Source organism: Natrix helvetica (genome assembly GCF_964273705.1).
Source record: "Natrix helvetica genome assembly, chromosome: 7".
NCBI classification, from domain to species: Eukaryota; Metazoa; Chordata; class Lepidosauria; order Squamata; family Natricidae; genus Natrix; species Natrix helvetica.
Window position 1 is genome coordinate 44,717,730 of NC_138558.1, and position 24,159 is coordinate 44,741,888.

The 24,159-nt window shown below is 35.9% G+C and overlaps 1 protein-coding gene across 1 annotated transcript in view; it reads left to right on the plus strand.

The window, feature by feature from the left end:
- The window catches only part of SORBS2 (sorbin and SH3 domain containing 2), a 201,500-nt gene that overhangs the window by 163,331 nt on the left and 14,010 nt on the right, over positions 1-24,159 (plus strand). The window contains exons 18-26 of the mRNA XM_081959704.1: positions 921-1,108; positions 4,878-6,443; positions 9,028-9,116; positions 10,778-10,824; positions 12,504-12,618; positions 12,703-12,831; positions 15,050-15,244; positions 20,155-20,958; positions 22,910-23,104. Coding sequence (XP_081815830.1) covers positions 921-1,108; positions 4,878-6,443; positions 9,028-9,116; positions 10,778-10,824; positions 12,504-12,618; positions 12,703-12,831; positions 15,050-15,244; positions 20,155-20,958; positions 22,910-23,104 — 3,328 coding nt within the window. The remainder of the gene's footprint in view (positions 1-920; positions 1,109-4,877; positions 6,444-9,027; positions 9,117-10,777; positions 10,825-12,503; positions 12,619-12,702; positions 12,832-15,049; positions 15,245-20,154; positions 20,959-22,909; positions 23,105-24,159) is intronic.

Genomic DNA, 24,159 nt, shown 5'->3' on the forward strand with positions numbered 1-24,159 from the left:
AACTTCTTTTACATATAAAATGACATTTATCTCTGCTTTTAATGATCAATTGTTTTTATAGTGGTCTGATTGAAATTATTTTCTAGTGTGCTTTGAAATAAAGTATTATGTATACCAATTTTAAATGTTTTATATGTACCATTTTTATTTTAAACAGTGACATAAAATTTTTTAAATAACCAAACAGGATAGCTAAACTGTGGAGTGCTTCATTTTCTGTCTCAACATAGCTTTGCCTTAGAATTTTGTTACCCTTCTACTCTTATTATTTATAAATAATATTGCAGGAGAACAAATTTTGCATTTTTTTGTATTCTTACATGGATGTTGTAACTTTGGAAATTGTAGAGAAGATTTCCAGGTGGACATGAAGAAAACATCAAGATGCATTACATGGCCACCTCATAAGGAAAGCAAATAATAGAACCTTTCCCTTTATCCCAAAGAATTTTACAAATATATTGGGGGCAATATGCTAACTCTATAAACCACTTAGGGCTATAAAATATTATGAAATGGTATATAAGACTAAGTGCTATTGCAGTTGTTATTGCGACGCAATGGGGTGAGCTCCTGTTCCTTGCCCCAGCTCCTGCCTACCTAGCAGTTTGAAAGCATGAAAATGTGAGTAGACTAATAGGTACCACTTTGTTGAAAAGGTAACAGCATTCAGTGCACCTTTGCCATATAGCCATGCTGGCCATATGACCATAGAAAATGTATTTGGACAATGCTGGCTTCATCAGCTAAGAAATGGAGATAAGCTCTGCGATTTAAGAGTCAGACACGATTGGATAGTCTTTGCCTTTTTTTTGATACTGTATTTAGTTATGTTAGTAATGGCTAATGAGCTTAATTGTTTGCTGACTTTAAGGACTCATTTTAGACATGTCTTGCTACATTACTATTTTCTTCCCCAGTTCTGCAAGTACTTCAAGTGATTACAGAAAACGAAGGAAGTCAGAGCCTACAGTAACTCAGCCAAAAGTCCACACTGATCAGAATGTAAATCGATACACTCTTGGTCGTACAGATACCCAGAGCACCTTTTCAACCCTTAGGAAGCCTGTTACAACTTCTTCTCCATCTTCTCCATCAAGAGCAAAAGGTACCATAATAAATGAGCACAAGAATAAATAAACAGGAACAATTATTAATGAATTCCAGAACAATATGGATGGATTTCAAATTCTACTAAACAATCAAAATTCACCAATCCAATTTGCATGGAAGGGATAGAAATCCAGTATTTATATTCATATTAATCTCCTAATCTGATATGTCAGCATGTCAACATATGAAGACTTTTGTAGCCTTTTCTTTTTTAAAAAATAAAGCCAATTAAAATCTTTAAAGTTGATTCACCAGGCTAGGAAAAGACAGGGATTGAGAACATTTTCTTCCCAAATATAATATTATCTTTTAAAATACGATTTTCAAACATCACTAATCAAGACATAAATCACAAACATAAATGTTTCCAAAGGAAATACAGTCTGAATGTCTCTTAATGTTCAATAAAGGAATTATCCCTTTTTAATAACTGAATAGGAAAATGAATTATTGTCTTTGCAAACATTTATGGGGAGTGAATTCTTAATGAAGGCTTTCCATGTCTGCATTCAGTAAGGGCTTTTTTCTGCCATATTCCATTTCTGCAATACTTCCCCATTTCACATAGGTGCTAATGTTTCCTGTTTATTGTTATTGTACAACACTTGAAGTGTTTGCTATGATTGCCCCAACTCTGCAATGCTACCATAATGATTCAAAATTTTACATTGGAAAGGCATCCACGTACCATTTACCCAATTGGAATATGACTTCCCCCTTCCCCACAAATAATTATGCAGGGATGTCTGCAGAAGCTCCATCTGGATTTTGGGGTAGTCATGAGGCAAATCTGTCACTTAGATTTGCCTCATGACAGCTGCCATTTTGACTTTTGGGACCAGGCATTGCAGACATCTCAATAATTAACTGTGAGTTGGGGAAGAGAGAGTAAAGATTATCTTAAGAGATGCTGAGAAAAATAGATGAGACATTGAACATAAACAAATGGGTGAAAAGTAGCCATTGGGTGGAATGTTTGCCTTTGAAGTTAGTATTTGTTGTAACATCTAAAAAAAACTCCATTGTTTTTTTTCCTACTCTCCTTATTACGTACTTCTATTTGTCCCAATTCCATTAAACTTTCTTCTCTCTATTCTGTTTTCCTTCCCTTTCTTTTCCTAATATAGCTATCCTTCCATTTAACTCATTTATATTCTATTTTTTGCCTTTCCTTCCTCTTCTCCTTTTTTTCCCTTTTTTGCTATTTATGTTGGAAAGAGGGGAGAAGGGTAAATATACACTCACGTAAGAGTATTTCATAGTAAAAGAAGGAATAGTTGCAATATGTATATGAAGGGTCCATTAATTTAATAAATTGGGTCTTTGGATATAATATTCAAATATGCATTTAGCTTTTTTTGTTCTGGATCAGCCTTTTTTTGACTGTAGCTTCTATCAGATACCCACATAAATATGCCTATGTGCGTGCAAACGTGTGCATGTTCAGGAATTTATATACAGAGGCATAAGTGTTTTTGTGTCATTTTGTGTATTAGAGCAATCTCCAATAGAGGTTTCAACCGAAGTTGACAACCCTTGGTTTAAAAAGTGGGAAAGCTTGGCATTGCACATGATTTTTGTCTCTAGGTATGATTTTTTCTAAAAAAAATCTACTCTTCTCTTGGATTATCTTCCTTTTGGGTTAAAATGGCAGGTGGTTCTTTTAATTAAAAAAACCCTTTTCATCTGTAGGGGTGGTCTGTGTCTACCTGTGCTGCCCCACTCACTCAAACACACACACAGGTGTGATTTAGAGAGTTTATTGATGTTCTCCAGCAATTCCCTTCATGCAACCTCAGAACTATCCCAAATAAATCCATCCAGAAGCAGGCCAAGGTTAGTCCACAAGGCAATGGCCAATAGTCCATAAAACAATGGAAAGTTGCTCCAACAAATAAGCCCACCAACAAACTTAAATCTACCAGGCCAAGCTGAAATACACCTGCAAGAGCTTACTTGACAAAAGAAGTTCAGAGTCTCCAAGGCACAAACTCAAGCAGAAAACACAAGAAACAAACACACACAGCCATAAACCAAACACATTGTTTCCAGCAATGCCTCCCTCTGCCTGCTGTGATAAATAGCTGTCCGGTGCAGCCCATCAAAAAAAAAAGGTAGCGATTCATTTAACAACTGCCTCCTTAGCAATGGAAATTTTAGGCTCAATTGTAGTCATTAGTTGAGGAATATTTACACACACACACACACACACACACACACAAATCATATAGTTAATGTCTCAATGTACCAATATCTTCCACTGAAAATCAGGACTGTTTGCATTTTCTGCTTTAAAGTTTATCATTTGTTAACAGGGTTTATTTATGTACTTATTTATATAAAAAGCAGTCTAAAATTGGAGGCATTTAAGATAACTTTCTTCTAATGATTATTTAATTGCATGCTAATTTAACATCTAACACATTTCTAGTTTTAATACTTCAGGGTACAGAATTAGTAATCAATATTAGTACTTAGCTAATATTATCTGAGGCAAGATGTGATAATTGTTTGTATATATTTGTAACATTTTCTATATTGTATTGCAGAATCTCAGTGTTCAATGCTTGGGCAAATAGCAATTCTGTTTTATTCCATTTTACTGGAACTAATCTAATCCAGGCAATGATTTTAGAAAGTTATGGATAAAGTGCCTTAATTTTGCTTTTTCCCAAATTAGCAAACCTTAGATCTGTTAAACTCCCATCATTCCCACTGTTACCAAAATGGTATTCCAACATATCAGTTCTCATTTACTGGTAATTGTTTTCCTCGTAAATCCATTGATTAAAGTTTTCAGCTTAAAACCTTCCCCATTATTCACACTGTCACACTATAAACACCCCCAATACAAGGGAATAACCAGAGGGGGAAAAAAGTTGTGGGGAAAGAGACAGAGTGAGGTGGAGAAAAAAATGGAAAATCTCATTTTTAAATTGGAAAAACTGCAAAGGGCCCTAAGATTACTATGTGCTATCAATTTTCTAATTGTTCCAAGTCTTTCCAAGTAGCAATACATCTATATCTGGGTTTCTATTAGGCTGTTTTTTAATGTATAGTTTTTATTTAAAGCTTTTACACCATCAGAAACAAAACAAGAAAATATATAAAAGGAAAACAGAAAAAGGAAGAAGATCAAATGAAAGATACTGGAAATAATATAGATTAAGAAAGAACGAACATTTAAAATGTGGCTTCTGATCTTCTATATAGCAGTTACAAATGAACTTCTACTATTTCTTCCCCCATTAGAGTTACATTATGTAGTTCCGTTTTCCTCCACGTTTCACTCTTTTTAATCAGCTGAACCAAAAATCACGGTTTTTTTTCCATTTTGTCCATTTTCAGCAATTATTGGGCTGTTTTTTTTTTTTTTTCATTTTATTGCCTGGATTAGATTTCTGAACAGGAGGCACAGTTGCATTTTTTTAGTTAACTTACTTTCAAGGCTGACAAAAATGATAATGTATGTACACAGTTTTACAGCATGAGAGGGAGACTAGGTAAGAAACGGTACCCAGGTTTCCATTTTAAAAATGTGAAGATACATAAAAAGTCTTTCTATATTAATAGTGCAATTCAAAGTTAATGATTATTGTGTTTTAGGTATGCATATTATGTCATAATTGTTAAGAAAATCAAAGTGCTTCCCAACTCCCGTTTCCTTTCTGGCATGTAATAATTGTTATTTTTCTGTCTACTTTCGAATCTGTTAATTTCTGGCAATGTCTCTTTTTCACCATGCTGCTCTGTGGATTATAAAGGTGGGGATATTAGCAAAATATATTCATCCCTTTCCAGTTATTCAGTCTCCAACCAGAACACCTCAAATGATTTAGATTATGGTAAGAATTATGGGCAGCGATTAGCTGTTCCGGGTGATTCAAGAAGAGCCCTCAGCTACAAGAATGGCTGGCAAATGGCCCGTCAGAATGCAGAAGTCTGGAGCAGCACTGAAGAGACTTCCTCTCCCAAACGCAAATCTCGCAGCTACGATGACCTACTAGCTGATGATCATTGTTGCTTCTCTGATACACAGAATAAATCTGAAAGTATGGTGTCTCTGTTGTGTGCAGACAATTCCAAAGGTGATTCTTCCCTTGCCTGGGCTTCCCCGTATTCCTCTGAAGCTCATGGTTCCAGTCGGTCAAGGGCACATCTTAGGTCTGCCCATGATGCTCCAGGATTCCTAAAACTGTACAAAAGAATGCACCGCATTAACCGCAAAGACTTGCTTAATTCCGAGGTGATCTGTTCTGTAAAATCCAGAGTACTACAGTATGAAAAGGAACAGCATAAGAGCTTGCTACATGATTGGAAAGAATCATCTGCAGAGGAAGTACCAAGAGACATGGTGCCCAATAGAATATCTGAATTTGAAAAACTAATTCAGAAATCTAAATCAATGCCTAATTTAGGGGAAGAAGCATTATCCGCTGTAAGCTTCCTGGAACCCCCTAAAAATGGCTTTTGTACAATGAGACGGTTTTCTATTGAATCCTTGCTGGATGAAGAAAATCAGAATAGGCACACTACTCAGGGGCCAAAGAATTACAAGTCCAATACTCTGGTGCCAATTCACATTGAAGTAACTAGTGAGGAACCACAAAGGTCTCAGATGGACTTTTCAGACAGCGACCAAGATGGAGTGGTCTCTGACATGAGTGACTTCATACAGATAGAAGGCTCGTCCTTTTGTAGTGAAAGTGATTTTGATCACTTCTCCTTCACATCCTCAGAAAGCTTTTATGGATCAGGACATCACCATCATCACAAGCATCTTATCAGCTCCTGCAAAGGAAGATGCCCAGCCTCCTACACCCGCTTCACCACCATGCTGAAGCATGCAAGGGCTAAACAAGAAACTACCCCAGAAGATCCCAAGCGACAAGATTCCGATGCTGGCCTCTCTAAAATAGCCTTCCTAGTCAGCCCAGTGCCTTTCCGGAGGAAAAAAAACACACTCCCCAAAAAGCAGGCTGAAAAGACTAAATGCAAATCATCTGTCTTTGACGCCCTGGACTCCGCTCTTAAAGATATATGTGACCAAATCAAAGCAGAGAAAAGAAGGGGAAGCTTGCCTGACAATAGTATATTGCACAGACTTATTTCTGAATTGCTTCCAGACATTCCTGAAAGGAATTCCTCCCTTAAAGTTTTTAGAAAAAGCCCCGTACGCCAGCCTTTGCATCCACTGCCTCATGATGGTGCTATCCACTGTCCGTTGTACCAGAATGAATGCAGAAGTTTGCCTCTCAGTGCCTCTTATCAAGACATGGATGCTACCAACAGCAGCAGCCAGGAATATGATAATGCACTGTTTCTCCAAGGTGGATTACTTCCTTTCCTTTATGCTTGTGTTTGAGTCATTCACCCTTATCCTTTCTAGTTTGTTCCCATTACATTTGTGTTGTGCACCTTATACAGCCTAGAAATTTTCTGTTGTACAGTCAGTCATAAAAATGAAAAAAAAGCAGTTGAGAACAATAACAGTGTACATAGTTGTGCTTTTCAGACCAGCCAACAAAAGGAAAAAGTAGTCTTTTGTTATCAGCATTTGAATAGTTACTGAAATAAGAGAGCAGTGATTCATAATGAAACTTAATATCGCACAGTGAGAAAAGTCTCAATTGGTCTAATTTTTATATCAATATTTTTTGGAAAAAGTCTTCCTAATAAAATATATGGACACCTGAAAGTACAAGATGAAGTAATAAGAAAAGACACACTTGTTTTAAAATTTTCATCCAAATTTGCAAAATAATTCAGTTATGTAGAAACCTAATTATGGCTGGATTGAATGTTTGGCTCACTAATCTAAACTTCCATCTATGCAATGATGGTGGCAACATTAAAATCTACTAATTCTAAAATGGCTTCATTTAATATTGAGGAGAACAAGTCCTATGGGATAAAACCAAGGTAAGGAGTATTACAGTTGCAATTTCATCTACTTAGCTAAAGTCTATGTTTCAATAAAAATAATAGTAATTGCAAATACATGATCTCCATTAATAGTATAGAATATTTAAAAATATTTAAAAACCCAATCATGGTCTTCTCTGCACATATGGTAGGGGTATGGCTCACTATCAGCAGTAATAGAAAGCTATGCCTCCTCTGCTGCCCCTCATATCTTCTCCAGTGAGGCTGAGATTAGAAATGTCCTCTGTTAAATGAAATTTCCCGTGACACTAAATTTAGGGGTAGATCTGCTTATTTTAGAGCAACATTAAACAATGGGTTGCTAAACCATAGTTCCAAGCTGATTCCACTGGCAAGCAATATAGGGAATTCTATTTTAGCAACATCAGTAAAGTCACATATCATTAAAGTCTTGTTTAAAATAAATAGTTTATACTCCTGGCTTATTGGTAAATCAATACTGCTTTGCACTAACTAGAGTTCACATAGTTATCTACTACTTGATTAGCTTAAAATGAGTGTGCCTGTCTCCTTTGTCCAGTGGGAGGAAAAAGAAAGAAGATTTGAGTCCAAACTTCATGGTGCTTTTGCATTTACCATTGTTGTACTCCGTCCAGCATCACTTCTTGTGATGTGGGCAGCCATATAAATTTGGTAAATAAATAAACCAACAACTAGAATTGTTGTGCAAAAATGGGTCCAGAAGCTTCTTGTTCCATGTAAATGTAATAAATTGATCATATTATTTAGGTTTAGATATATGCACTTTCTACCATTTCTTACATGCAGTAATAATTTCTGACATGAGAGGTATCCCTAACACAAATAGCATTTGAAGCTAAATCCTGGGAATGTTTATGTCCACACATTTTAAAGTTACCAAGCTTGAGAAATTCTGGTTTAGGGTAGCACAAATACAAATAGTTATTTGAAAATAGCAAATTATTGAAATTATTTCTCATTGAGGATTTCTATAAAAATGAACTGTGAAACTTACAACGCTGCTTAGAAAGTGTTAATCAACTACATTATTTTTTTCTTCACGTTAATATACTTACATAGGTATTTTCAGCTTGTCAAATGCTAATCTTAAATATGTTTACTCAGTAATCAATCCGCTGAATTTAATAGGCCCTTTCCCTATTTGGGGTCACACTGAAAGGCTGCAATCATGGACTATATAAACAATTGAGTTTTGTGAGCTAGAAATATGAACTTCTAGATATCACTTAAGCTGGAAAACAGATATTTGTTTGATCTGTGATTATTTTATTTAAAAAAATAGCAGCAGTGCTTCAGATTAATTGCATGGTATGCTAGAAGCTTTCATCCTTCCCTCTTTTCAGAGAAAATAGTCTCCAGGAGTGTTTTCCCCAAAATTCCCCTTACAACAAATGGCATCTTTTCTGCCAAGAGAGCAGAAAAATAAGCACTGCACTTCTAATCTGGAGATCACATTTTCATATCTACTTGTTCTAAAACAAGTCCAGAATACACAGTAATGTGGAAAATGCGTAATCTAATCTGGTCTAACATAAAACATAAATCATACATTTCTGTTCTACTGCATCACCTCAGAATTTCATTATTCCATCATTGTGGCATGCTTTTGACACATTTTCTTGCATGTGGGTACATGTTTAATTAGCTTTATGAGTCAATGCTATGTTTTACCTTTTGCATCTTCAGTAACTTATTCTTCTGTTCCTCTAAAAGCAAGAGTTGCAAGAATCAGAGAAGATGCTAAATTGCTGGTCTTGGTTTTTCTTTTTAATGCTTCAGACTCAGTTTGAAATTGTATAACTAGTATATGAAATAGTTTCCATGGCTTCCTTTCTAGACTTCTGTTTGTCAGTTTTTGTTTATTTGTTGTCACATTAGTTTAATTCAGACTCACAATAACTTGAATTTAGATGTCGTTTCCTTTAAAATAAGCTTCCACAATTGTTTTTTGTGAATTTTCATCCAACGGCATTTTACTTTCAGTAGACCAGGAATGTCCTGGAAACTATTCTTCTGCTTTCACTGATGTGAGTCGATGTATTCCAAAGGAAAGAAGAGGAACTCCAGACAGAGAGGTAATGCAAGAAAATGTATTTAAACAAACATGTTTGAAGCCAGAAGTGTATTTCTGAAAACACCTGGAGATCTTTAAGAAGCATTTCTTGCAATGCTTGTTGGCAATGCTGTCTTTCACCACCTGGGGTTAGAAAACAATGTAGTTGGAATAGAAAAGAGAAGCAGAGCATGGACTACAATTAGGGCATTTCTGCAGAAGTACTTTGTACCAGTTCTGGACTGGTTCTGATCCTGATTGATCTCATCTATTTTGAGCCATTGAATCTATGAGTTTCTGAATTTGAAATTGCAGCAAAGCTGGTATTGCCCCTTTTTGGTTCCTTGTACTTCTGCAGCTCTTGTGGGCTGCAGAAACACAATATAACCACTTCCCCACTATTGACAGGAATCTTTTCATCATTTAACAGACCTTCATTCCCTAGAGGTTTGGCATATTTCTCTTGGAGGTTTCTTTTTCATGTGTACTAATTAGAACTTGTCTTTCCCCTTTCCCTTCCTCCATTATAGTTTCATGCAGCTAAGATCACAGTTGTTGGGACAAATGATCTAAATTTCCAAGCTGCTTGTATTTTCATCTCACAGGGCTTTGAGGAGGAACAAAGGAATGGTGACAAGATAGTCAGGAAGTCTTGGGTTGACTTCAGTCTCTTTGCCTTTTTTTACATTTGATTAGACTGGTTTATGATGATCTGTATACATCTTCTGCATTTTGAGGTCAGGAAAAGTAAAGATAATTGCAGATAGTTTTCAAATTCCTTTGTGAGGATTGGAGGGCAGAAGAAGTATGCATTGGAACTCTAGATAAAAGAAGCAACAACCAAAATTGCAACATCTGTTTAACAAGCAATAAATGTCAGTATATTTGTGGGCCTGCCATGAGTTACACAATGTTCAGAAAAGAGATTAAATTGCAATTGCAACTGGGCTAAATAAATGTCTTCTTTCTAGGATACTAATCCCGTTTCCCTTTGTTGATGCTCTTCCTTGGGCCTCTACTATCTAGAACAGCATTTCTTAACCTTGGCAACTTTAAGTCCTGTGGACTTCAACTCCCAGAATTCCCTAGCACTGGGAAATTCTGGGAGTTGAAGTCCACAGGACTTAAAAGTCGCCAAGGTTGAGAAACACTGATCTAAAAGAAGGAAAAAAGTTTGAGTTCATGAATCTCAGGCCTTCTCCATGAATTTCTGGTCCTTCTCCTGGGAAAGTAGCAATAGTGAATACTTCCTTTTACAAAATAAACTCAATATTCTAACAATATTTGAAATACAAATGCAACCTGGAAGCATATAGAGTTGCATTAATATTTTTGTGCAATGTGTTTAGTTTCATTATGGTTATATTAAAACTATATCCTGTGAAGGGTATCCTAAAGTAGTTTCATTTTGCATATAACATGTACCAGAAAATTGAGATCAACTATTAATCAGTAAATACTGCTGATAGCTGGGTAGTACTCCCCTGCTACCATGAAAACAGGTTATTTAGGATTACATAGAGGTATCATGAAGTAGAGCCATACCTGAAACAGGTATCTAAAATGCAAGCACAGGCATCACATGAAGCATTTTGCTACGCCAGAGGGGTATTATATTCGATACATTTTATGTATTCTTTTAAATACATGTTATTTATATTAATTTATTTCCTTCTATTACAGAGACTGCCAGCTAGAGCAGTATACGACTTTAAGGCTCAAACTTCTAAGTAAGTATTAGTCCCTTTTCTTTTACCCAAAGAATCATAATGAATCTTAAATGTTTACAGATAGAAAAGAATATGTGCAATAATGTTACAATTGATACAAATGAGTCTCTATTCTTATGTAGTTAAACTATTTTTTTTTACTATTTAAGCATTCTGCAATATTCAGATATTCAGTAATTTAAGAAGTAGTAGACACAATATTTAACTAATGTATGACTCATCCCCATAAAGTGTTTAGCAATATTTAATGCATAATAAAACAATGCATACTTAAAAGAATGGTTTTTGAATTTGTTTTCTTTTGTCTTATTTACTATACAGGGAATAATTTTGCAGTGAAATAAAAATGTACATGTTGTCAATGTATGATTTGAATATGCAGTGCTGATTTACTTTCACTTCTGAACATTCTCACCAATAAAGTTTTTATTATGCTCTTTATGCTATTTTATCAGCCTTAAAATAGACACAATTGCATTTAGATTGGGTTTCCATACTGTTATAAGAAAAATAATCCCTTTAAACCTGCCAAAGTTCATAGAGGTCCAGTCTTTCTTAAAGCTGGCAAAGTCAGGACGATCTAAATTTTAGATGGGAAGGAAAAATAGGGTTTCACGTGCCACTTATGCTAATACATTCTGAACCAGCTGTAATTTTTAAGTGAACTTCAATAATACCCTCCTAATGTTGCAAAAATCCTGATAAGAGTGATTAAGGCATGAATGAGCATGAGCAATCAAAGCAGAAACTGATACAATTGGCAAGATGAATTTGTACAACAGGCATCCTAAGTGGGCCAGTCCTATTTTCCTCTCCTATTCTACAGATAGTCCTTGACTTACAATGGTTCATTTAGTGACCATTCAAAGTTACAACAGCATTGAAAAAAGTGACTTGTGACCATTTTTCACACTTACGACTGTTGCAGCATCCCCATGTCATATCATCAAAATTCAGACACTTGGCAACTGACTCATATTTATGACTGCTGCAGCGTCCTGAGGTCATATGATCACTTTTTGTGACTTTCTGACAAGCAAGGTCAATGGGAAAGATCCATTGCTTTAGGAGGTCACGTTGGGTTGAGTTTTCTTTCTAAGAAACCATTTCTTCTGCCAATTTGTTTGCATCTCTGGTTGTCTTTTAACACTGGTAGCAGTATCAAAAAAAGAATTAGGGAACTGACACAGAGGAAAAAAATCCTTGGTCCTAAATAGAAATAACACCTACAGGTATGTATGTGTTTATTCTTAATTATTGTCAAGCAATATCTGAATTAACATAGCTGAGTGCAGATAGAAGATAGAATGTAAAACCATGCTTAAGAAAAACAAAGATATCTAGGTGTTATTTCTGTAAAGAACCAAAGCAGTTCTACATTTCATTTTATATATAAAGCAGTAAATATATTTTTACAAAAAGACAATGCTAGTTTCCTTTATGAAATAAAGCACAGTTTATTTTATATTCAAGGTATTAATCAACATTAAATCGGTAAAGTATTCAAAAAGAAGTAAGCTTTTGTGTTTATGGTTGACCTTATTACAAAATATAATTTCTAGCTGCTAGATCTGGTTCTTTTTTTTTGTTATTTAAAATGATAAATAATTAATATTCAATTCAAGATATAGTTACCAGGATGTCAAATCTGTATCACTGTGTATACATGTTTGTTACAGAGAGCTGCCCTTTAAGAAAGGAGACACTATCTATATCCTCAGGAAAGTGGATCAAAACTGGTATGAGGGCGAACATTACGGAAGAGTTGGGATTTTTCCTATTTCTTACGTTGAGGTTAGCTATCTGTTACCTATGAGTTTTACAAATAGATACCCAGTTTGAAAAGGTTGATTAAAATAACCACTATTCTCTCTTCAGAAACTTATTCCCCCAGAAAAAGCACAGCCAGCAAGACCACCACCTCCAGCACATGTGGCCGAGATTGGAGAAGCTATTGCAAAATATAATTTCAATGCAGATACAAATGTGGAACTTTCATTGAGAAAGGTACTTGCTAAAATTGGGTGTTACATCAAGTTTGACAAAGATTCCCTGTAAAGGGGCTTATTCATTCAAGTATGTACAGTATTACCCCGGGCTATATTATGACTGTGAAGGGACACGGTGACTCAATGGCTAAGACGCTGAGCTTGTCGATCAGAAAGGTCGGCATTTCGGCGGTTCGAATCCCTAGTGCCACGTAACAGAGTGAGTTCTCATTACTTCTCCCAGCTTCTGCCAACCTAGCAGTTCGAAAGCATGTAAAAATGCAAGTAGAAAAATAGGTACCTTTGATGGGAAGGTAACAGCAATCCGTGCGCCTTTGGCTGGCCACATGACCACGGAGATGTCTTTGGACAGTGCTGGCTCTTCGGCTTTGAAACAGAGATGAGCACCGCCCCCTAGAGTCGGGAAAGACTAGTACATATGTGCAAGGGGAACCTTTATCTTTATATTGTGACTGTAACATGGCTACTACATCTTTCTGCTGCCCATTTTTTCTTTCAGTTAAGCTCTTTTTTTCCCCTACATTGGTACTAACCTTCTTTCCCTCTCTTTCTTTCAACTCCTGGCCCGCCCTTCAGCAATGCAAATAAAAAGTGCTGTACAATATAGGAAGTCCTTCTTTACCTTCTTTACAATTGAGACTGGCAACTTGGATGTTAAGCGAAGCAGTTGCTAAGTGAAACGGCGGCTACGCTTATGATCTGTAACGTTATTTTGCTTTACAGACCGATGAAGTCATTAATGTTAGGATTGGTTACAAAGTTATTGTTTTCACCACTGTTATGAGTTTGAACAGTCATTGTTTGAGGCATTCGCTAAAACAAAGATTACCTATATACTATTTGAAGATATTTGGGACTGAAGTTTCCCTTCAGTGCAAATACCAGATGCTAGGCTATAAATCTGACTCAAAACTCTTATCTGGAGGAAAGAATTAAAGCTTATTTCTTTATACATACAGTATATACAATATCAAATTTTGCTGTATCCTACAATCCACTTTGAGAAGGCCATTTTCTGGCCCAGTATTTTTAAGGGTCTTCTTACATACAGGTGGTTCTTTGCTTAACAACCATTTGTTAAGCACCTATTCAAAGTGCTGTCAGCATTGAAAAAAGTTATTTACAACCAATCTTCACACCAATAATTGTTGCAGCATTCCTGCAGTCACATGATTGCCATTTGGGACCTTCTCAGCTGACTTCTGACAAACAAAGTCAATGGGGAAGCTGGCAAGAGATGACAAGTTGCAGTCACATGATGTCTTGCTTAATTACCTTAAATGATTCACTTAATGAATGGAACTGGAACTGCCATTGCTAAGTGAGTTGGCCATGTGATGTTTTGCTTACTTGCTGCTTCATTTAACAATGCAGTTTCTGGTTCCAATTAGGGTCATTAAGCAAGGACTGTCTGTATTTTATTTTAAAGATCCACAGAAAAAAAATGCCAGTTCTTACTTTATAACATGAGATCAAGAAAACTCTTTGTACTTTCCTTTTAAAACAGTTCTTTTTAAAGGGGCCCATACATTGTCAACAGAATGAGGTCTTTACAAAGATATTTCTCTCTCCTAGAGCTAACAGAAATCTCTTTATTTTTATTATGCTCTGTGCCTACCCAGGTGGGTCTTCAAAAGAGGCCTCTCCCTCGTAACCTGAACTACCGTGTTATCATGTAAAAATCTCTCTTGCAGAGGTCTGTGATAAGGGGGATCTTTCAAAGGTCAATAAAGAGATTTCTTGGACAAAGTGCTACAAAGGAAGAAAACTCTTGGTAAATTTCCTTGGTCAGCACAAACATTTTGAAAAACAAATGCAACTTTTGAACCCTCCTTTCCCATATATTTTCACTAGGTAGGACTAGCATTAGACAATTATTGTAGCTTTCTATGTTTGCCTCACTACAGTTTCACTGGAAGAGGAATTTCCATTCTTACCTGGAAGATTAAGGTCATGGCATGTACTAGCAGCCACACAATTCTTTCCATTGAAAAACTCATTTAGACAGGCACTGATTCTATGAATGGTGTCCCAAGTTACTTTAAGGCCTGAACCTGTATGGGAACTATATGTTGACCTTGGACTTCTTGGCTATTCTTAACTATTCACTTTCATTAATATTCCATCAAAGTTAAGGAATTTGTATTCCATTGCTTTATATTGTATGCATTCATGATGGGACAACAATTTTTCATCTATTGGGTGTTGCCTTTCAGGGAGACAAAGTCATTCTTCTTAGACGGGTTGATCAAAACTGGTATGAAGGCAAGCTACCGGGAACAAATAAGCAAGGAATCTTCCCAGTATCCTATGTAGAAGTCAAAAAGAGCATGGCCAGAGGAGAAAATGAATATCCTGTTCCTCCAATACCCCAGAGTTACTCAAGTGACAAAATCCACCATTCAGCTAAGGTGAGAAATGTTTTGTTCTCCGTACCATCTTTAGAGTCTCATCCTATGCACAAATCTTGGTTATAAATAAATATTAGTACTTATTGATTTCAATTATAAAATTATAATAAGAATGAATTATCCAATTTCATTTGGTAGTGAAGATTGAACTGTTTTTCCGCTCTTAGCTTGCCTTGATTTTTTATGGTGTTTATATTTTTGGAATTTTATATTTAAAATAATGTGATTGCAGAGTTTAAGCTCATGAAAAGTATATGGAAGTCCAGTTTAATACTGTTTCATACAGAATTACTTTATTCAATGACCTTCTGCACTATTTGCACAATGCAAATGGCACACCTACTCTTTTTAGCTTTATGAACCTGAGCCAATTTCTTACCACCAAACACACACATAATGTACACACACATACATCTATCGTAGATGAATTAACAGTGGAATTAATGGTGGAAACCATTTATCTTAAACCAGTTCTTTAAAGGACCATTAACTATTGTAATTTTGATATGGTAATTTTGAATACATATTATTTATTGCAATTTATTCACCAGATGTAGGTGTCTCCAAATCTACATCACATAATTTATGACAATGTACTGAACAGAATAACATTTGACATAGTAATTAAAAGTAACACAATACAATACACCACAAGAACAAATCAATATGTCTAATAATAAATAAGAGTTGGTGCACAGGTTGCAGGCTTTGCACCAATCACACTTGTGAACCAATGACACCAATTCCTGGACCAGAAGTCCCTACATATGAGTCATTCCTGCCCTAAACACTTCCCATTTGGAGTACTACAATGCACTTTACAAGGAGCTGCCCTTGATGTCCACCCAGAAACTTCAACTGGTCCAGAATGTTGTGTTACGTGCAGTTCTGGGTGCAGCCTGAATTTTTGTCTGTGCTACATTGATGGTGTATGAACTGCTCTGGCTTATAGTTTATTTCCAAGACCAATCTGAGCTGTTGATTATTACATTTAAAGTCTTTGATGACATGGAGCCAGGTTATTTGAAAGACTAATACTTCCTTAAGATATCTACTCACCCATCTAGACCGGATAGGATGGGATCTCTCCAGGTCTCTCCATTAAATATTATAATCTGTTGGGACCTAGGAAGCAAGCCTTTTCCATAGTAGCACCAACACCCCTCAGATGCGGAGGGTCCCTAACATCTAAGCTTCCAGGGACCCTAAAAATTTGCTCTTACCCTCAGGAGTTGAATTGGGCTAGGATGGGAAGTGAGGCCACCACTTAAAAAATATGAGGGGGTTGCTTGTTTGTTTGTTTGCTTGCTTGAGAGCATACTATTATGACATTGGCGATATGTAACAAATTTTAATTGTGTTTTTATTATTTGTATATTCTTTATTAACTACCTAACTGTTGTCCATAAAGGCCATATAATTTTATTTTCAAAATAAGTAAATATATAATATCTGAATAAATATGGCTAATAGCCATTCCCTAAAGGCCCCGTGGAAGTGCTAAAAGACCATAGCAGACCAGGACCAATTAACCTCCAGAGAAGAGGTATCCAATCTTGGCATCTTGAAAATTTGTGAACTTCTAGAATTCCCCAGCCAGCAATACTAGGCAATACTTAAAGTACAAGGATGCCAAGCTGTATAGGGATTTACAAATCAGAACTAGTTCTTTCAATTCCACTATAGTAGTGGAGTAAATACTATGAAGTATCCTGAAAAGAACTATATTATTTATCGTATTGGGTATTCCAATTACACATTACATTTTTCACTTGCTGCAGTTTTTGAGGCGTTTTAAAAGAAGCTCCAGGTAGAGAGCACCTTGCACTCCATTTGCATGGTGATTATGGCATGAACAGCCAGGCCTTCTCATAACTGCTCACTAGCTAGAATTGTGATGAACAGCCAGTAATGCCATCTTATTATGGCTCAGCTTTAACGTGTTTTGTCCCGTCCATATCCCATCAGTCTCCAGATATTTGAATGAGATTTCAGTAGTAACTTCAGCTGGGCCTGCAATAGCAGTATAAAGCTAAGTATCATCGGCCTGTTCATATCACTTCCCAACAGCCAAATAACCTTTCCCAGCAGTTTTATTTGAAAGGAAGAGGGAAGGACTGGCCTTGCAGCACCCCAAAAGGGGGAAGTATATAAGACAACCTTGCCTTATCCACTGCATTGATGGCAATTGTCCATTGAGGGATGCAAATATTGCAGAAAAGAGCCTCTGATCACCAAAACTTGCAGTGCAGGGTATCATGCATGATAATAGCAAAAGCTACTGGGAAGTTAAGTAAGATGTATGGATCACTCTTCCTACATCAAGATCCTGAGAAATTCCATCCAACTACAAAAGCTGTTTTCTCCATCCCATGCCCATGTGTAAATAATTGAAAAAGTTTCATATAATCCACTAGATTGTCTCTGGCTGAATCCCAATGTCTCTTTACATCATTACCAGAAGGAAAAGCTACAAAGACTAGACAATAGTTGTCAAACACTTCTGAATCCAGGGAGGATCTATTAAGGAGAAGCATAGACAATCTCCCACAACCAGGTCATCATACCCAGTCCTATCATCATACACCCAGCTAGGAAGGGCATAGAGCTCATGTGTCTGAGATCAAACGAAAGAGCACTCTTTCCACTTCCTCAAAGGAAGCCATGAGGAAGCCCAGAAAAGGGAGCTATATAGTGCTCAGGGACTACAGTGTATCAGGTTGTTCATCAGAGTCAAAATTGTGATGAATCTCAATGTTGGGAATATGTCATGTAAAAAGGCTATAGTGCCCAGGCAGGATATCTTCCTGTTTATTTTTCTCTAAAAGAGGATTTAGCAGCTTAAATAAGGCCACCAGCCAACAACCTGCAGCAAGTAGCATTCCATTATAAATTACTGCATAAACATGTTTTACATGTTTCATGTACATAGGGCACCTGTATCTTTTATCATTGTTCAGCGTGGATGAGAAGCAAATAGTTTTCAGTGACAAAGAAAGAAAATAATAATGTGACAAAGAAAGGAAATAATAATAATTAACGTGGATTATAATTGCTTTAGGATTCTTCAAGGAAAAGCCATTAAGCCATGGATTTTCAGCAGATATTTTCATGCTTGAGTTGTGAAAGGAGGGAAGAATTGAGAAATTTCTGGCGCAACTATGCAATTTTCCAACACTAGCTCTCACTTTCATAAAATTTCTCAGTAAACAGGTGTAATTCAAGCTAGAATTGGCATTGTAATAGTAACTAATGCAAAATACTTTCATTCTTGCAGAAACGTGGTAATTTAAATGATGCAAATACAACATATAGTTTTGTTCATGGATCTTTCTAGTATTGGGGTTCAACAGCAACCCATCATATTTTAATTGGCACTAAGGAAGTTAGTGTATAGTTGCCTATTGATACCCAATAATGAATGTAATACTGTTTGATTTCAAATCTTCATGGAAACATAATGTAGCTCTTCTATTTTCCCTATCTCTGACCTACACTTCTTACTAAACAAACATTATCCACAATGCTAGAGATGGACACAATGTATAAAACAGATAATTACTTTATAGTACAATATTTAAATGTGCTAAAATTGTATGCATAGCATATTATGTAATTTAATAATTTTATATCTAGTAGCAATTGTGGGCTGAAGATTTCTATTTAAAATTGTTCTTTCTAGTTAAAATATGTATATTCTTTCTATTTAAAATGGCTAAACACAAAAGAGGATAATTTTTCTATTTTTCAAATTTTGTTCAGCTTTTTGTGCCTGTTTGCAGAAATGGAACCTTGACTCTCATTGTTCATATTAAATCTATGTGACTTAAAATTAGTGCTAATTAACACCATGTTCATAAGACTATTTTTAACATTTACGAAAGTATTTCTTCTGTTTGTGTTTCTCAATGACAGCTGAGATCCATTCTATATTATTTAAATTCTATTTTAAGGACTAAATCATAACTTTAGATTTCCCAGATAATTAATTAAAAGTATCCATGTTCTCCCTGGTACCTAATTTCTATATATAATACAAATGTTGCTATCATCCTTTGTAAGACAAATTTCAAACGTTTTTATTTCAAATGAGGATTTAACTTGTAAAATTAATAACAAAAACTACATTTTCAGTATTTATTGAAGCAATGGATATCTACTGATGCAATATACGTATGAATCCCAGCTCTTCCATGCTTACAAAAGGACCTTTATTTTACCAGAAGAAATCTTCAATCAATATTTCAGCTTAACCGTATTATTCAACCAATAATGGTTTTTTTCAAAACAGTTTTGAGTTTAAAATAATTTTCTATTAGATGCACTAACAAGCAGTTGGATCCTATGTACCTTTAAAAGAAATGTAGTAATGTGTGAAGTGCTATTATTTTTAAACTTAAAAAAAATAGATTGTGTAGCTGCAGGGAATATAAACACAATGTACAATTTTCTTGAATCTGTTATTGCAAGGTTCTTTTATCAGTTGGTAAAGAACTTACACACTTGCAGCACCTGGGATTAGTTTTGATTAATCTCAAACTATCGCAACCTGGATTGCATATTTCTGTGCTATGCAGAACCACTCCCCTATCAAAACAATAAGGCTGCAGAAAGCAAAATTCGGGTAATCACATCTGAGCCATTAGTCACTGGCTACCACGAGAGCAACGTGGTTATTCAAATCTATTTGATGTCTGAACTAAATGTCAGACTTCAAGAACCTGACAGTTTCACTTTCCAGATATGCTTTCTGATGCCTGGTTGATACGCTAATGAATTCAGAAATGTATGCTCAGTAAGTAATATCCTATAAAGAGGAGTTAACAGGATGGTGTTTTTTTTAAAAAAAAGCATTCTTCTTGAGCCCTTCACCTTGTTTTAATTCCTGTTCTTTCCCTTTATTTCTCAAGTGGGATTCCAAAGCACCACCCCCTCCTCCCAGATACAGATCCTCTTCTTATCCAGATTCTAATAAAAGACATCTTCAGGCCATCACTGATGAATGGTTATCACTGACTCTTGGCTTTTCATCTTCAAGCACACCTTCCCCTCCTCCTCCTCCTCCTCCTCCTCCTCCTCCTCCTCCTCCTCCTCCTTTTCCTAAAAGCTTTCTTTCTGGTTTAGAGGAATTTGACTCTCTACCTTTAGCAGGTTTAGAGAGGACAGGGTACCTCTCAGATAATGTCAATCCTCAAATAAAGCATGGCCATACTATTCCAGATCCCTCATCAAAGGCCTCCCATGTGGTCCCTGAATCTTCACCCATGCCACTTTCTTCATCTACATGCATGTCACCTCCTCCAGCAACCCATTTTCATGACCATGGACATAAGCTTGAGTGGAACCATTTCAAAGGGATGAAAGAAATCCCCAACGTCAAGGAAAAGCAAAGCCCCTCAAACCCTGTTCCAGAAATGCAAAACATAGCAGGCCATACCCTTGCCCTCTCCAAAGAAGACCTGTTATCCAAAACACTAATGGAGATTGGCAAACAGGAGGAACTCTGTGAGGAGCTGCTGTCAATCATTCAAGGGGAGCAGTCAAAAAGTAAAGATTTAAGTTTCTACAGACGTGCCCCTGAGATGCCTGAAGAATTGGCAAGACTTCATATAGAGGAGGAGCCAGATCTTGTCCATTTAGAGTCACCAGTGGCAAATAAGAGACAGCCTATGATACCTTTCGAAGGCAACAGTTCAGCAGATACTAAAAAAGAGGTATTTAAACATAGTACAATAATGTTTTATTGTACTTACATCATTAGTCCAGTTTTTGTTCAGTGTATTTGTTTTGGCATGAGGCTTTCCTACTACATATTGCAATTTTCAAGAACAATTTAAGCATACTAATACACAACTCCAACTTCTTCAATTCTTTTTGGAGATGAGCTGATTGCTTCTTAACTTTTTGAAAACAACTAGTGTACCTACTATTAACTCTGGCTTTTACCAGCAATGCTTGACTCTTTCCAAGGATGACAAGCAGTACCTAGAAGGATTCTTGCATCAAACCAGAAGATGCATTTAACATCTTATTGTGGTGGCATATATTAATTTCATTTTTAAAAAAGAGCCGTATTTTAATAGCAATCATGGCATACAGAAAAGTATTTTAGCCACCTTGAGTTATACATAAATAAATACAGAAAAAAATAACAGAAAAAGAAACATGCTGCACTAAGAACCAATTACATGTTACATAAATTATGTAACATGTTGGTTCCTATTATTTTTAAATGAGCCCTCTTCCTGGCCAAAAAGAGTTCAGTAACTCCCTTAAATGCCTCCATTAGTTTGCTGAGTGATGCATTGTTCATATTGCTTATTCCAGGCCCATTAAGGATAATTGAGGAAAATGCTCAATTGGCTCTCTAATTCCCCAGCCACGTTTATAATCCTGGTGTTTCTAGGCAAATTTAATTAGGATATAGCAAAATGTTTGCCCACATACTCATTAAAAAGGTGAAGAGAACATTTTAAATAAGAAATAGGACTTATCCATGGTTTAAATAGGATTGCCATAACCAAGATTTCCCTGGACACATCTTTTACCCTAGCTATGCTCCATCCAGCTGGGGAAAAAATTGCTCCTTAAATGTTGGAGATGAAACAGTCATAACATCTGCTGCTCAGCAATATCAAGCAGTCCCTTGAACAGTCAGGAAAAAAATAAGGATGATGCTCTCCAGATTTAAGTCTTTGGGAAAATATGTCACTCAGTTTGCCTCCTGATTGGTGTATGAAAGGGGGGGGGGGTTGACTCAAAGGCACATAAATTTCAAGTTCCTGGCAGTGAATCTAAGTTTTGTGTAGGAGAGATGATGTTTTTCTTCTTTAAATAGTGTTTTGATTCCATAGAATAGATACTGTGACTTGTGATTTTTTTATACCACAAAAACTGGTATAATTTGCAGTGTCTAAATGAAGCTTTCTATGAAACCAGCAGTAGCTTTTGTTTCATTTAGGAAGCTATAAATTCTGCAGATCTTTTTATCAGCCTATCTTTATGACTGAATACACTCCAGACCCTTGCTTGGAAAACAGAAACAAGAATAACAGAGCTGTTCTTGGTTTGAATTATTGGTCTTCCAGACTGTTTTTTTCATAAACCATGATCATGCTTTTGTTGGCATGATGTAGTTGTATTGCAGGTCTGGGGTTTTCTTTTTTAATGTAATTGCAAATATAGGCTGCACCCAGGACCGCTTACAGATCTGGTTAGGTTGTTTTATACAGTAAATGTACTTTAACCTTAACCTTTATAATCTACTAAAATAGATTATATTTAAATACATCCATAGAGCAGTCTGCTTGTACTAATCTACGACTGCAATAAACTGAACTGAATAACTTCACTGCAGGGTGTATTTAGGTGTGAATTGTTTCCCCGGAAAAACTAACTTGCAGCACTGTATTCACAAGAAAAGGGAGTGGGACCTGCTGTTCAAGAAAGTTTAGCCTGAGGATCCTACCTTTGTTCCAGAGATAATCTGATTCATACACTCTTATACTAAGTCAATATTCTCAACATACATAGCAGATGGGCCAGGTAGGGCCATCTTTCCTTTTACTGATGGGAGTGTATATTCTTCTTTGTTTTTTTTCTCTCTCTCCCTTTTTGTAATTGGTGTTCCACAGAATTACAGTTGTCTCTCTTTAAATGTTTAAGCCAGCATCACTTTCCCATGAGATGAAAGCACCTTCTACCTCTCCTTCCTGCCTTGCTTCTAGTTCTCCATTTCATTCAGCCAAAGCATCTTTTCCTGAATCTCTCCCTGCGTTTTCCAAGGCCACTGCTACCCATTCACCCCCTCTTCTTTCCAAACTCTCATACAGACAAGAGAAAAAACCATCCACATTAAAGGTAATATGCCTGCAAACTATGAAAATACTGCACGTCTTGTCAACTGCTTGACAAATGGAAAGCCTGGAGGTTAACCTATTATTAAATTTTGGATTTTGCAACTAATATTTAATACTGCAAGCATGCAATCAAGTTTTAGATGAATGTTTTAAATATATTGAAATTACCTTGCACCAATCCAAGATTCACTGAAATAAGACTGGGATTATCACAGGTCCATTTTTGGAACACAATATCTGGCAATGTTTCCCAATTCTAATCAATTTCTTATCTCAATTTTATTAAGATCACATTCAAAGTTTATTAAATCAAGTAAAAAATAAAGCATCAGCAAATTGTGCGTGTTTGTACAATATTTAAACTAGATTTGTATATCAGTGATTGCATGACCTGTTGAGATGCCATGCACTAAATAATATATATATATTTTAAAAAACCTAACAAATTATCAACTTTCATGGCCAAGATTTCTACCTAATAAGTCCCATTAATACTAAAGCTTCCAGTAATGCCAGTATAGACTTTGAAGGTACTGAAATTCTGAAGACATTATTAAGCACAAAATCCATTTCTTTAATAATATAGCAAGTGCATTTCTTAAAATTATTTGGATTTGTCTCTCTAACTGGTGTTGCCAGCAGAAATCAATAAATGAATCAATATGCTAGCCTAGAAGCAAGATTGCAATATACAATCCTTCCCACTGTCAGAAACATTTATGAGATAAATGGGAAAGGGATCTAGGGAGCCTTATAGGCATAAGCAAGTGGTAGAGACAATTAATAAACTTTGTCCTGGTTTATTCATCTTAGGAAAGAATATCACACAGTCTCTTCTTGTTAATGTTAATGTTACAGTAATTAATGTTACTGTATTTCATAGATAGATAGATAGATGATAGATAGATAGATAGATAGATAGATAGATAGATAGATAGATAGATAGATAGATAGATAGATGATAGATAGATGATAGATAGATAGATAGATAGATAGATAGATAGATAGATAGATAGATAGAAATCCTAGATTAATGTATAGATGAAAATGACAAAA